Here is a 15,156-nt window from a genome sequence, read left to right as displayed (position 1 = left end):
CTGCAAGATCACCAATTTTTAACATTTTACTGCAGGTTTTATTTTTTCTCCCTTTGCATGTATATTTTTTTCAACTTGAAAATAGTTTGCCATACATCATGGCCCTTTACTCCTTAATACTTCATTTGTAATTCATAAGAACAAAGATAATCTTTTAATGTAACTATAGCTTGGTTATCAAATTCAAAAATATAATACTGATGCAATACTTTAATATACCACCCATATTCCAATTTGGTCAAGTACCCAATAATGTATTTTTTAGCATTATTTTTCCCTTTGTTCCAGGATCCAGTACAGGATTATGTACTGTGTGTAGTTTTGATGTCTCTTTTAGTCTCCTCAGCCTTTCTTTGAATTTTGTAACATGGACATTTTTCAAGAACACAGGGCAGTCGTTTTTCTTTTCTTTTCTTTTTTTTTAGAATTTCAGCAACAGTATTTTTATTTGTAAATCATGCACAAAGGCCTATGAAATAGGCTTTCTTAGAACAGACCCATCTTGGCTAACTCAGTGGCACAATTCAAAAGTGAAAAATTAAGATATATTCTTTGTACAGAAGAGTCTTTAATAAACCCAAGGAATGTTTTCCACCAAGATACAAACTAGACCCTGGTTTTGCACGCAAAGGCTGATGACTTTTATCACACACCAAGATTTGCTTTAATAGTTAAGGGACAGCAGAGTCAGGCTAGCAAAAAGTCACCAAGACAACAACACATTTCCATTTGAGAGTAGTCATTTATTAACCGACCAGTTTACAAAAATAATCATGGTAGATACCTTAGTTCATCCTTCTAATAAGCCTATTGATGTGGTCTTCCCTGTTACCATCATCTCCACCTTCTACAAAATGGGTGGTCTTTTTCTTCATTCCCTCTCGTGGAGAAGATAATTTGAAGGGCCATAAAAAGTTGTTTGCTTCTTTGAAACGTTTTCCAACAGTATAGATCTCGTGAATCAGATCCTCCATGCAGATGATGCCATATTTACCAAGAGATCGGGCAATCAATGTGTTATCTGTCAGGGCAATTCGCTTCTTGTTGATTTTGCCATAACCACGCTTGTAGATCAATTCATTCACCGACTTCAGGTTTGGGTACCCCCATGCTATATAAGGTTCCACAATCCTTAGCATGTTAACTGAAGCCTTGTTGAGCTTAACAAAGGTGCCATTGAAGATCTGGCAAAGGCGAAGAAGCTGCAACACCTTTCAAACCTTTGGGCTCACACCATTGATACCTCTGATCCTGATGACAAATGCCAATTTGGATTCCGCAGGTACGTAGAAGTTGCCAGCTTTTCTTGCCATCCTTGCCATTCGAATCTCAGTTCTGTACATCTGCCTATATTCCTTGTGGTAATGCTTAGCTTTTTCATATATAAGCTTCCTTCTTGCCTTTCGAAGCATCTTCTGAGCAAACTTCTTCCTCAGACGCTTGATCTTCAACTCTGCGAAATTCCTTCACTTCTTAAGGGTTTCTGGCACAGCGGGAACCTTCTTTTTCTTCTCTTCTGCACCCTCCATGGTTCCAGCCGGAAAAAGAGAGGGCAGTTGTTTTTCTAAAAAACAGTTTGGGTTTGTCTGATGCTCCCTTATAATTAGATTCAGGTTATGCATTCCTAGCCAGAAGACCATAGAACACTGCCTGATTTTGTGTTCTTCTCAGGGTATCATTAGGAGATATATGTTGTCCCATGTTGCTGATGTTAATTTTTTTTTTAAGATTATATTTATTTATTTTGAGAGAGAGGGAGAGACAGAGCACAAGCAGGTAGAGGGGCAGAGGGAGAAGGAGAAGCAGACTCCCCGCTGAGCAGGGAGCCCGATGTGGGACTTGATCCCAGGACTCCGGGATCATGACCTGAGCCAAAGGCAGAAGTTTACCAGACTAAGCCACCCAGGTGTCCCGCTGATGTTAATTCTGATCAGGCACCCAACTTGTTACCTGGTTTCTCTTATGTGTTTTATGTTGCACCTAATAAGCAATCAGGGAGATTTAAATTCATGGAAATATACCGCTCTTCATCAAACATTCCCTCTAGATTTAGTATCCATTGATGATTTTTGCCAAACCAGTCTTTACTATGAAAATAATAATTTTCCAACTCTACCACACCCTTCACATTTACTGGTTGGCATCTTACTGTAAGGAGGAGACTTCCCTTCTCTTCTAAGTATTCATTCATTTGTTTATAGTATTATGAAGTCATGGATTCTTGTTTTTCCCCAATGGCTTAAATTTCATTATTGTCCTCAGTTATTACTTTTTGGATCTTTTTATTGAGATAAAATTCATATAAGATAATTCATCATTTTAATTTGTATTTTTAGTATAATCACAGTATTGCACAACAATCAGTATATTAATTCAGAACATTTTCATTGCTCCAAAAGGAAACCCCGTATCTTATTAGCAGAAACACTCTTAGCAGTCAGAATTCTCACCTTCCTGCAGCCCCTGTCAACCACTAATCTTTCTGTTTCTACAGATTTGCCTATTTGGGACATTCCACATAAATGGAATCATACAACATGTGGCTTTTTGTGACTGGCTTCTTTCACTTAGCATAATATTTTCAAGGTTCATCCATGTTGCAGCATGAATCAATACTTTATCCCTTTTCTTGGCTGAATTATATTTTATTATATGGATATATCACATTTTTTTAGGTTGTTTGTCTTGTTTCCACTTGTTGGCCATTATGAGTAATGCTGCTGTGAACATCTGTGTACAAGTTTTTGTTTGAACTTGTTTGTTTTTTAAAGATTTTATTTATTTATTTGGCAGAGAGAGACACAGTGAGAGAGGGAACACAAGCAGGGGGAGTGGGAGAGGGAGAAGCAGGCTCCCCACTGAGCAGGGAGCCCATGTGGGGCTCGAGCCCAGGACCCTGGGATCATGACGTGAGCCGAAGGCAGACGCTTAACAACTGAGCCATCCAGGCGCCCTGAGCACTTGTTTTTAATTCTGTTAAGTATATACCTAGGCATGGAATTTCTACATCATATGGTAATTCATTGTTTAACTTTTTGAGAACTGTTAAACTTTTTCCAAAGTGGCTACACCCTTTTATAATCCTACCAGCAATGTATGAGGGTTCCAATTTCTCCACAACTTTGCCAACATTTGTTAGTTTGTTTGTTTCTTTAATATTACAGCTATTCTATAGAATATGTGTGTGTGCATGTGTATGTGTCCTTGTATTTTATTTTTTCACATAAAAGGCTATATATATATATATATTACATAGCATTTATATAGTATATATTGCTTTGCACTTAGTTTTCCCCCTTACTTTCAAAGAATAAAAAAAAAAAAAGATCCTAAAAAGGCATTTTTCAGTATACCCCTAGGAAGGAAGTGGTAAATTATGACTTTTTTCTGCCTTTATTTGAAATAATCTGCTAATAATCTCCTTTCCAATGCTAGCCTTACTGGAGACTGCTAAAAGGAAAAAAAAAAAACAAAAACAAAAAACAAACCAAGCCATTCTAACTATGGAAAAAAAGCAATATAATCATTACCTAATATCATATTGAATATCTGCTCTTTTAAATGTTTATTTGTGCTGCACAAGAGTAAAAACTGTATTTCAGAAACACAGCTGGGACCCCGATGTTGTCAGCCTGAAGAGGCAGTGGTGATGTGTGACTGTTGACTTCTGAAAGAACAATTCTGGTACACTTGTGAAGCTGGGAAGCTAGATCCCAAGAATAATTAATAGTTGTGAATGAGGAGAGACAGGGGTTTCAGAAACTGGTTAACAGTGGAAGCAGAGTTTAGAAGGGAGCACATAGAAGAAACAAGGTTAAAACCATATCTTTAAGGTTGGGGACTAAACGAATACATTGAGACAGAAGGAAAAAAGTCAGTGGATATGGAGAGACTTCTGCAAAAGGACAAGGAGAAGGAAAAGTTTCTGAAGACTGTGGGAAGGGGTGGGGGGCTGGGTAGTCTTGAAAAGAACTAGGGTCACTTTGTCCTGAGAGAAAAGACAGGCTGGAGAAGTGGGTGGGAAAACAGAAATTCTGTGGTGGAGAGAAGTTCATATAGATGGTCTTTTCAAAAGAAGAAAGATGAGGTAATCTGTACAAGGTTGGGGCAGAGAGGCAGGGTTGGCACTGGAGATGTGAAGACTGTGGAAAATGCTTGGCACAGAGAAGCCATGTGGAGAACACAGTACAGAATGAACAATATAAACATGACAATCTCTGTATTGGAATTTCTTCCAGCTTTGTGAAATGATGTAACTGTTCTGAAACTCTTGCCATCCTTCTATTATTGAACTAAAAATTTTAAGCTATCCCATAAAATTACAAACAATATATCAGTTCAAGTAAGAGTTGAATTTTAAAAAATACTGCACTTGCTAAATCTGAGTTAGAAATATGCATATTTGTGATTATTATATACACATATTTTATTTACATATTATTTTAAACTAGTAATAATATCAAATATCTAAAGAATTCTATTCGCCATTATAAATACTTAACCAAATGAACTAATTTGAAATTTAATGTTCAACAAACATTGCTATTACATAGTAAAACTCACCATTTTTTGAGAACAGTTTTTAGGAATGCCTCTTCATTTTTAGACCAAATCAAAGTTAGCTGACTGCTCAAAATATAAAATGGCAACGAATCCCAGCTCAGAGAGAAGTTAAAAAGTAACAAAGTCAAAGAAGCTGAAAAGGCATTCTCTGGGATAGCTTTGGACAGGAAGTAGTATAATATATTCTTTCCCTCCCTTTATTTGAAGTCTGCCCTGTAGTAATTTCCTTTACAACACTAATCTTAAAACACAGAGATATTAAAACAAACAGTCTTTCTGTCAACTTAAAACTGGCAGAACTGGCATCACCTAACATAATATTTGTATTTATTTTCTTTATTGCCAGTCCCTACCCACCCCATTGCCAACTCCCAACTGGAATGTAAGGCCCATGAGAACACACACTTCATCAATTTGTTCTGTTTTATCTTCAGTGTCTTGAATGAGGCTTAGAATATAGTGACACTCAATAAATATGGATTAATGAACAGAAAATCAAATATAGAATCCTAATGCACATAAGGAAAAAGCAAGCCTAGGAAAAACAGGTTTTTATGACGTAAGTGGTATCAGCATTGTGGATTACTAAGAACTGACTCTACATTTGGTTTACTAGATCTTTGCTAAATATCTAAGATATACTAGAGTCAAGAGTATAAAATTCCTGGTTAAGGTAAGGTTAGAAGCTTGTCTTAAGTAAAATAAATGGTTTAAAGTTTTATAAAGTATGTATATTTAGTTAAAATTGTATTTACTCTTTTTTTTTTAAAGATTTTATTTATTTATTCATGAGAGACAGAGAGAGAGAGAGAGAGAGAGGCAGAGGGAGAAGCAGGCTCCCAAGGAGCAGAGAGCCCGATGCGGAACTCGATCCCAGGACCCTGGGATCATGACCTGAGCCGAAGGCAGACGCTTAACCATCTGAGCCACCCAGGCGCCCAAAATTGTATTTACTTTAATGAGATAAATACTTATTGTGAACTTTCAGAATTTATGGTATAGAATGACAGATAGGATTAATATAAGGAAGAATATGGTAGGTAGCATAAGAAATTCACTGAGATATCCAAGTAAATGTGTTTTGAAATGTATCTGAGGCTTGGAGCTAGAAATGTAGACTGGGGAGTCATCTGTTAAAGGAAATCAATAACCTATCTTTTGTGGGATTTTGAACAGAGTCTAAGGGAGTTTGGAAAAGATTTATAGGATGTGGAGTGTTTGAGATAGGACATGAAGGACAAAAATTCCATACTAAAATGGTGGAAGGTGTTCAAGTCAATGGGATTGCATAAGCAATGGGACACACACCAGAAAGAGTATGGTGTAGATCAATGATGCATGAAGGCATTTTGGGGAGAAAAAGGAATATATCTGAGGAAGTAATGGAAGAAAGGACTTAAAATCTGTAGTATTGCAGATCTCGAGGATTCTGCATGTAGTTTGCTAGAGAACAGGATGGGCATAGATCAAGGGTTTTTGCTTACTTTATCTAACTAATCCTCTCGACAATCATGTGAGGCTGGTATTACCGTCGTGGTGGACACGCTTCTCCCCGCACTCCTGAGTCCATGTGACTCTAGTGGTTCCGACCCTATCTCCGGCTTGAGAAATGGCATGTGCCTCAGGACTGGCCAGTTAGAGCCTTTAATTCCACAGCTACAGTTACTGTCTCAGGGATGGGCACGTGACAGGATCAGTGACAATGAGATGGTAGGGGATTTTTGCTGAGACTTCTGGGACAAATGGAAGCATCCTTGTCCACTGGATTAGAATCTGGGAGGATGTGAGGAGTTGCTGTTATGACTACTCAAGCCCACGGAGAAAGCCTGAGTGGCACAAATGAGGGTATGTATGTGGGGGATGGGGTGAAAGCAGAAACAAGAGATGGAGATATAAAGAGAAAATCTAGGCCCACTTGACATTATTTTAGCCTCTAATAAAGCTGTGCCTAGAGTCAGTTCTACCTATAGTCCCCAAAGAAATTTTTTTAAAAATATTTTATTTATTTATTTGAGGGAGAGAGGGAGAGAGCGTGTGTGAGAGAGAGACAGTGAGCACCAGAGGAGGGAGCGGAAGAGGGAGAGGGAGAAGCAGGCTCCCCACTGAGCAGGGAACCCGATGTGGGGCTCGATCCCAGGACCCAAAGGCAGATGCTTAACCGACAAGCCACCTAGGCACCCCACAAATTTTTCATTATAGGCCTTTTTAACTATTTGAAACCATAAGATTCCTAACTAAAAATGTCATTCCCATTTTACAAATGAAGAACCTGCAGGACAGAGAAAGTAAGTAATTTGTCCAAGACCACATAGGTTTTAAAATAACAGACTTACAGCTCTAACTCATATCTGATGGCTCCAGGCTCATGCTGCTAACTATACATTTTTTATATTTTGTTTTCATACATATGTGTGTATGTGTGTCTAAGAAAGAGGGAGAGGAAAAAAAGTCAGAGCTTGACTTTGATTCGTTTATTTTGGCATATAAAAATAATTACTACTCATTGAACATAATGCTAAGAACTTTACATAAATTTCCATAGATGCCAGTCATTACCGGCTTGTCCATACCGACTTCTAATAGAATCTTTCTTATTCACAACTGCTGTTCCCTCTCTTAGCCTCAGACGCTGGGGTCGGGGATGGCATATGAGCCAGATATGCTCACAAAGGACTATGACTTGTGTAGCTAATCAAAATATGAGATGGGCCAATCAGATTCCTTTCTTGCAAATAATGGTGAGACTGAGCCAGTTGGTGATACACAAAAGGATGAGCACATCAAGAGCTGGGGTGGTCATTTGAGACCATGTGCAACACAGAATTCTAAAGGAGAATAAGAACAGAAGACTGTGCAGAGAGAGAAGAGTACAAGGCAGAGAGAAAGGAAAGCAGAGATACAAAGGGAGAAGCAGATTACATAGCTTTGAAAGGAGAACAGCCTCAGTTTCTGATCACACTCTACCTGTCTACTCTTTGGCTGTGGTCTTTGAGTATTCATGGGACTCCATTGTGTTTACAAGAACCCCCCCTAAAGTAGCTTGAATAATTCTTGGACAATGAAACCAATAAAGTACAGACTAGAACAAGACATCATCGTAGTGAATTATCGTAGTGAATTATCACAGTGAATTAATCCAGTAGGTAATTATTTTCAAGATAAAGAAGCTGAGATTCAGAGAATTTAAGTAAATTTCCTGAGGGAAACAACTAGTATGAGATGAGGCTAGGATTAAAATCCAGGTCTATGTGCCCTAACTTCACAAGTATAAGACTAACTGGAATAAGGAAACGTCAGAGACAAGGAAAACAAGAAGAACTAACTTCAATATTTTAGGAAGAGGTAGTGAGAGACACACCTAGAACAATGGATGAAGTAGTGGAAATGAAAAGATAGGGACAAATGTCTGGCATGTCTATCGGGGTAGGGCTAAGGGGTGAGTGAAGAAGTAGAAGAAGCCAAAGGTTATATGAATTTTTTTTACCTTGGCTGATCGACAGAACAGAGGTGCCATTAATAGTACTAGTGGGGAGATTAGGTCTGGGACTTGTTTTTGTGGGGAATAAAATGCACTTAATTTTGGTCATTATTAGTTTTAAGTCAACGTATTTAAAAAGGGAGTTGAACATGTGGGCCTAAAGCTCAGAAAAAGGGATTCGGGAATTATTTTAAATAAGTGACTTCAATGAAATCTTTATAAAACTAAGTAAATCATTATATATTCAGGAAAAAAAATGCAGTACTGTACAAGTACAAACCTTTAAATTCAGAGATAAAGACTATATTTAATCCTAAAAAGAGACTGTTTTAGATGTCTAATTTTACTCTGGCAGTATTTATGGTGAGAAATTTATTGGACCCAAATGACAGAACAAAGCAACCGAATCTGGTTATTTAGTTCTATATAGTCAGTGTGCATGTACACACATACACAAACACACAGACACACACATGCATACACACACAGACATAACTAAGCATTTGTATCTTTAAAGGACGTAATAATGTTTTAAATTGTACAGCAAAAATATATGGATATAACATAAAAAAATGACTTGTTTTATGCCTTGCATTTCTCCATGGAACTTAAAATCCTTTAACAGACATTATCTCATTGTTTTAAGAACTGTTATGAAACGATCTGACATTTATATAACACCATTCATACTCAATAATCCCAAAGAGCTTTACAAACCCTGGAAGAATGACTTTGCTCATGTTCAGTATGCAACCACTGAGGGATGGAGGTGGGATGGGTGGGTAGAGAAGTGCACAGGACCGTGGTAGATATTCTGTGGAACATAGCATTAACATTATAAAACCATTTAAGAAAGGAAGTGAAAGACATTATTAAACAGAAAACCATAAAGAGACAAGCAGAAAAGATCCAAGGTAAGATTATATTACGTGTGTTAAATTTGAGAAAAATATTAATACCAAGTGGTCTTTTTTTTTATTTTTGTATCTTACTAGAATAATATAAAGATATCTTCAAGATAAAAAAAAAACTGAGTATCATCTGCTAAGAACTCCATTTCCTCTTTTTTCTTAAAAGATTTTATTAATTAATTAATTAATTAATTAATTAATTTATTTATTTATTTGTAATCTCTACACCTAACGTGGGGCTTGAATTTATAACCCCGAGATCGAGTCACATGATCCACTGAGTGAGCCAGGCAGGCGCCCCAAGAACGCCCATTTTCTATAGTGATTTTTTGTGTGGGTAATGGTCTGTTTTCCAACTGTCAACCACATTGAGGATACTAAGTTGTTACTGATATTTTGAGGCTTCTCCTCCCCTCCTTCCTTTCCTTTTTGAACTGAGACTAGGATGCTGAAAAACAAACATCCTAGTTTGTTGGATGGAAAATGGAAAAATAAAAAAGGGTTTTTTGCTTTGTTTTGTTTTGAATTTATCAGATGATTAGGGCTCTCCAGACGGAGAGAACCAATAGGATGCATATATATGTAGAAAGAAATCTGTTGTAAGGAATTGGCTCACAAGATTATCAAGTCTGAGAAGTCCCGAATTGACAGTTGGTAAGCTAGATATCCAGTTTGAGTCTGAAGGTCTGAGAATCAGCAGAACTGAAGGTTTAAATTCCAGTCTGAAAGCCACAGGTCTGAAACCCAAAAAGGGCGGACATTTCAGCTTGATTCTGAAGGCAGGCAAAGAATGGTGTCCTCGCTCAAGGCAATCAGCAGGAGGAGTTCCCTATTACCTCAAGAAGGTCAGGCGTTTCTATTCAAGCCTTGAACTGTTTGGATGAGGGCCATCTATACTAAGGAGGGCAGTCTACTCAATCTACTGATTCAGCTGTTAATACCATCCAAAATCACCTTTACAGACACACCCAAAATAATGTTTGACCAAGTATCTGGGTACCCTGTGGCCCAGTAAAATTGATACATAAAATTAACCATCATTTCGGATAAAGAGCCTCTGTCCTTCCATGACAAAACTAACAGAATCCAGTTTTCTGAAGCATTTAAAGTCAATGTAATAATGTATTTAAAGAAGATGCTGCCAGATACCCTACTTGGACAAGGAAATATGCCAGTTAATGCCAAAAGGCTACTGCAGTACCCCAGTGTTGTCTCCTTTAGTCACATTACACATGATGGGGATTAGAGAAGATGAGTAGCACTTTGAGCATATGGGTGGAAGTAGAGGGAATTCAGAGGGAGAGCTGGATATCACAAAATACTACAAAACCAATCTCTCAGCACCAAGTCATGTGCTTATGCGGGAAAAGAGCCAGTTTTCCAGAGGAATGAGAACATAAGCTCGGAGCTACACTGGGGCTTTGACTATCTCTTTAGTCACCTCACAGTAATAAGGAGCGAACATCCTTATTAACTCTCTAAAAATACCACTTGAGGCCCTGGGTCTGAAGAGCACCTTTCAACATAGTGCTCTGCGTCAGTACAAATTTGCTACTCTCACCACTGCCACTACCACTGTTGCTATACCAAAGTTACCATATATTTTAGATACTGTACACTTTAAAGCTTACAGTAAACAAATGAATATACCCCTTTCACAAATGAGGAAACTGAGGCTAGAAGAGGCCAAGTGCTATAGATATGTTTTTGTTTGCCTAGTGTGTTTTTGACCCCTTCTTCTAACAGATTCTGCCCCTGATGACAGAGTGACACATGATCAATCAGTCACTGTCTGTCTCCTAGGAGCTGGGCGCTCTAGAAAGAAGACAGGGTGAGTTGTCTAATGATAGATCCTGGAAACAGTCCAAGAGCTCTTGCATCCAAGGTCTCTGGTCTTCCCGCTCATCCTGAGGTTTGGCCATTCAGCTGTTTCATTTTGTGTGCGATCTCAACATCCCATCCTTTGGCTTAAATTTTAGTTGGTTGTGATCAAGAACCTTAAGAAATACACATCTATGTTATATAATTTATCCAAGAGCAGATAGGTATCAGTGGAAGAGCTAAGACTCACACCTAGATTTTTCTGACTTCAAAGGCTATACTTCTAACCACGATACCTCACTGGTTTTTGAAAATTGGAATCCTGTAATGGTATCTGCCACCGAAAGGAACTATAGCATTCTCCTGATTTTATATCTTGGCTTCTTTAAGTAAATTTTTTTTTGAAAAGAGTTAAGCTAACATGGAAAATCTTGTAAAGTTACTCTATAAAATATAATTTCATTGTTGAAAGGGAAAATCTTTAGCGGGCATATCTGAGTTGGGTTATTTGGATACTGAATAAAAGGGACAGGCAGAGGTATAAGAAAATGCTACTTGAGCTGTGCTCTTTCTCAATCAGTGAGAAGAAATGAGAATAAAACTTTTAAGAACCTCCAGATAAGCAGGCAAAAAGTAGAGGGTGCACAGACTTTCTTTTGCAGGTTCATAAAATGGAAAGACCCAAGTGTTCAGAGTCTTCTAGCTCCATAATTGTGTGAAATGGCCAAAATTAATCTCTCTGAGCCTCAGTTTCTTTATCTGTAAAATGGGGATAGTAATGTCTATCTATATAGGTCACTGTGCGAAGTTAAATTCTTTCTCTCTCTAGTAAAGTTTATGCCCAGTGAGGGGCTTGAACTCACAACCCTAAGATCAAGAGTTGCATGCTCTACCAACTGAGCCAGCCAGGTGCTCCTGAAGTTAAACAATATAAATAAATCTTCTAATATAGAGCCTGGCACATGGTAAGTATTTATGAAATGGGAGTTGCTATTATTGTTGTAGCTGTCATTAAACTGAGTCAGGTGATGATGGTTAGGGGGCTGACAGGAGAAGGCTGTTGAGAAGAGTGTGGAAATAACACATAATTGGAAAACCAAAAGGATAAAAGTATTTCAGGGACAGGAGTTTTTAATTCTTTGTTAGGATCTCTTGCCTTTGTATGTGTGTGTGTTTCATATTGCATTTATCGTGAAAGTAATGCCAATAGCGAAAAGTGCACAGATTTAAAATGTAGAGCTCAGAGTCGTATCACAAAGTAAACAGCCACGTCGGGCAATCATACCCTCTGGCCCTGTAGAAGTACCCCTGCTGCCCATCCCAGCTACTGTCTAACCTTTCCTCTGGGACAAAAACAACCATTATACTACTACCCTTTGCGACAATCACATTCTTTCTTTTCTTTATAGTTTCGCTTTATAGTAACACTTCGGCATGTGTTACTAAATTTTACTACTTAATTTTGCCTATTTTTTTCATTTTATATAAATGAATTCATATATTTCTTTTGTGTGTAGCTATAGGTCACTAATTTTCCTTGGTATATAGTATTCTATTCTATGAATATATTACCTTTTTTTTTTTTTTTTACCATTGTCCTGTTGGTGGATATTTGTGCTGTGTTTTGTCTGTTTTTGGCTGCTAGAGATAATACCACCATGAACATTCTTGTACATTGCATACATTTCTGATGGCTCTTTGCCAAAGAAGGAGTAGAATCAGTGGGTCACAGTTCACGTATTTTTAATTTTGGCAAAAAATGTCTATTGTTTTCTTAAGTGCTTGGATCAGTTTATACTCTTAACACCGGAGGATAAGAGTCCCAATGTTCCTCATTCTCAGTAACAATGGATATTGTCATTCTTCTGGAGACTGTGTGTAGTATTGGCTTCAATGTGCATTTTCCTGAACACACATGAGGTTGAGCAAGTTTTCTTAGGATTACTGGGCATTGGATATTTTGTTAAGTGGCTACTGAAGTCTTTTGTCTGTTTTTCTTTGAGTTATTTATCTTTCTCATTGATTAATAACAGTTCTTGAGATCTTCTGGCTATCTTCTCCCATTCCAAGGCTTACCTTTTCACTCACTTCAGGGTGTCTTTAATGAACAAAGGTTTTAATTTTATCATAATAATATACAGCAAACATTTTCTTTATGATTAGTTCTTTTTGTGTCCTAATCCTTATATCTCTAACCAATGTCATAATGACATTCTCCTAAATTATTTTCTAGAAGTTTTACTTCTGTGCTTTTCACATTTAGATCTACAGGTCTACCTGGAATTGATTTTTATGTATGGTGTAAGGTGTCAAGCAGTTTTCTGTCCTCACATTAATAATCCAATAGTTCCAACACAATCACTAAAAAGACTCTCCTTTCCTCATTACTTTGAAGGTCCAACTTGCCAGGCTTCCTATTCTATTTCCCATCTCTGTCAGTCATTGTACCAATCCCACACTGTCTTAACTACTTAACTTTGTAAGATATCAGATGACACACAGTTGTCACCATCTTCATCTCCCTCATGACTCTCTTAGCTACTTGGCTTTCTCTACACATTTTTGAATCAGCTTATCAGGTTCTACAGAACCTGTTGGATTTTGATTGAAACAGCACTGAAGTTTGGGGGAAAATCACATCTTTACTGTTTCTTCTTTTCTAAACTTTTCACTTCTAATTCTTGCCTTATTATACCAGCTAGGTTCTCCCGTAAATCTTTATTAATAAAGAGATCATAATGTGCATCTTTATCTCATGCCAGATATATCATATCATTCTGCATATTTGCTACTGGTTTTTTTAGATACCCTTTTTAATAGTACAGTCCTATTTCTAATGTGCTAGAATTTTTAGCTAAAATCATGAACATCTGTTGAATTTTATTAAATGCTCTTTCTCCTTCTCCCAAGATGATAAAATGATTTTTTCCTTGATTCTATTAATGTGGTAAGTTATATTGGTTGATTTTGAATCTTAAGTCAAAACTGCATTCCTGGAATATATCCAAATTTGTAAGAATGCATTCTGCATTGAAAATATTGCCTTATTTGATATACTAGTATGTGGCTTAGAATTTATGAAGGTTGGCCTACAATTATCTTCTCTTGAAATGTTTCTACCAAGTTTTCTTATCAAGGTTGTACGGCCTTCATAAACTGAACAGTAATGTGTTCTCTCCTTATTAATTATCTGGTCAAGTTTCTGTGAGATTGGTGTAATGAATGAGTCTTAAATTATGGATTTGATTTCTTTAAGTTAGAAGTAACATTTAGAATCATACTTGTTCTTAGGTTAGTCTTAGTAAGGTACAATATTTCTTAGTAGCATAAAGTTGTTTAGATCGTCTTGAAAGCTTTTTAGTGCTTGTGGGATCTGTAATTATGTTTTTAAAAAATTGTTATTGGTTATTTATACCTTTTTTTCCTTATCCAAGTTAATTAAGAGCTTAGCAATGTGATTAGTTTTTTAAAAGAATGTGTTTGTCTTTGTCATCCCTATGCTATACGCATGTTTTCTACTGCACTGATTTCTTTTATTTTTTATTATTTCTTTCTTCTTTCTTTGGGTTTAATTTGCTTTTCTCTTTTCTAACTTCTTAAGAGGGGTACTCGCTCTGTTTTATCTTTGAAATTCTAGAACAAAGTAAGTATTTTAAAGACTGTTTCTGATAATTTCAATTTCTGGAGTCCCTTCACAATTGTTTCTATTGGTTGTTTCTGCTGGTTTTGGTCGACTGATTTTGTCTCTCTGTATGCTTGCCTATTTTTTATTGTAGGTCAGATATTGCATTTGCTGACTTGTTTATAGAAAAATACAGTGCCTGGAATGATGTTATTTTCCTTCAGTGATGATTTATATTGGGTTCTGCCAGTACATGAAAGTACTAGCAATCCAGGATCACCTTAATCCAACTGAGACGATTTGAAGCTGTATACCTACAGAGGCCTGTCCACTTCCAGTTAACCTTTACCAGTAGAGAAAAGACCCAGAGCCAAAACATTCACAAATATTGCTTTTCTAGGCCCTGGAGTCCATTCCCTGTCCCATCGCCTTAAGGGGCTATCAAAAGCAATGCATTGCCTTTTAGCCTCACCACTATGCCCTCTGAATTTAGCAAATTTTCCTAAGGGAAGAGTTCCCCCCAAACCTGGACCTCCATTCTTTACTGGCTCTTGGCCCTGAAATTCATCACTCTCTTATTAGTTTTCCAATGTGTTAAAGATTTTTTTTTAAAAAGATTTTAAATATTTGTCCAGCTTTTCTAGTTGTTCTAGTTCAAATTACCTGGCCAAAGCAGAAGACTCCTAACACTGCTTCACTGTCTCCAGCCACTCATGACTAAACCATACTTTGACCCATACTTTGCACTATATACAAAAAGT

At 37.1% G+C, this 15,156-nt stretch overlaps 1 protein-coding gene across 3 annotated transcripts in view; it reads right to left on the bottom strand.

Moving 5' to 3' along the window:
* Positions 1 to 15,156, bottom strand: part of CWC27 (CWC27 spliceosome associated cyclophilin) — a 200,368-nt gene that overhangs the window by 71,511 nt on the left and 113,701 nt on the right. The window contains exon 12 of one of the 3 annotated variants that reach the window (XM_064596167.1): positions 723 to 1,564. The exons of the other annotated variants lie outside the window; for them this stretch is intronic. Coding sequence (XP_064452237.1) covers positions 1,467 to 1,564 — 98 coding nt within the window. The 3' untranslated portion in view covers positions 723 to 1,466. Of the gene's footprint in view, positions 1 to 722; positions 1,565 to 15,156 lie in introns of those variants that run through there. 3 annotated transcript variants of the gene reach the window in all.

Source organism: Mirounga angustirostris, unplaced genomic scaffold (assembly GCF_029215605.1).
Source record: "Mirounga angustirostris isolate CCGP_5_RB_7025 unplaced genomic scaffold, mMirAng1.0.hap1 SCAF_7, whole genome shotgun sequence".
NCBI lineage: Eukaryota > Metazoa > Chordata > Mammalia > Carnivora > Phocidae > Mirounga > Mirounga angustirostris.
This window is presented reverse-complemented; position numbering and strand designations above follow the sequence as displayed.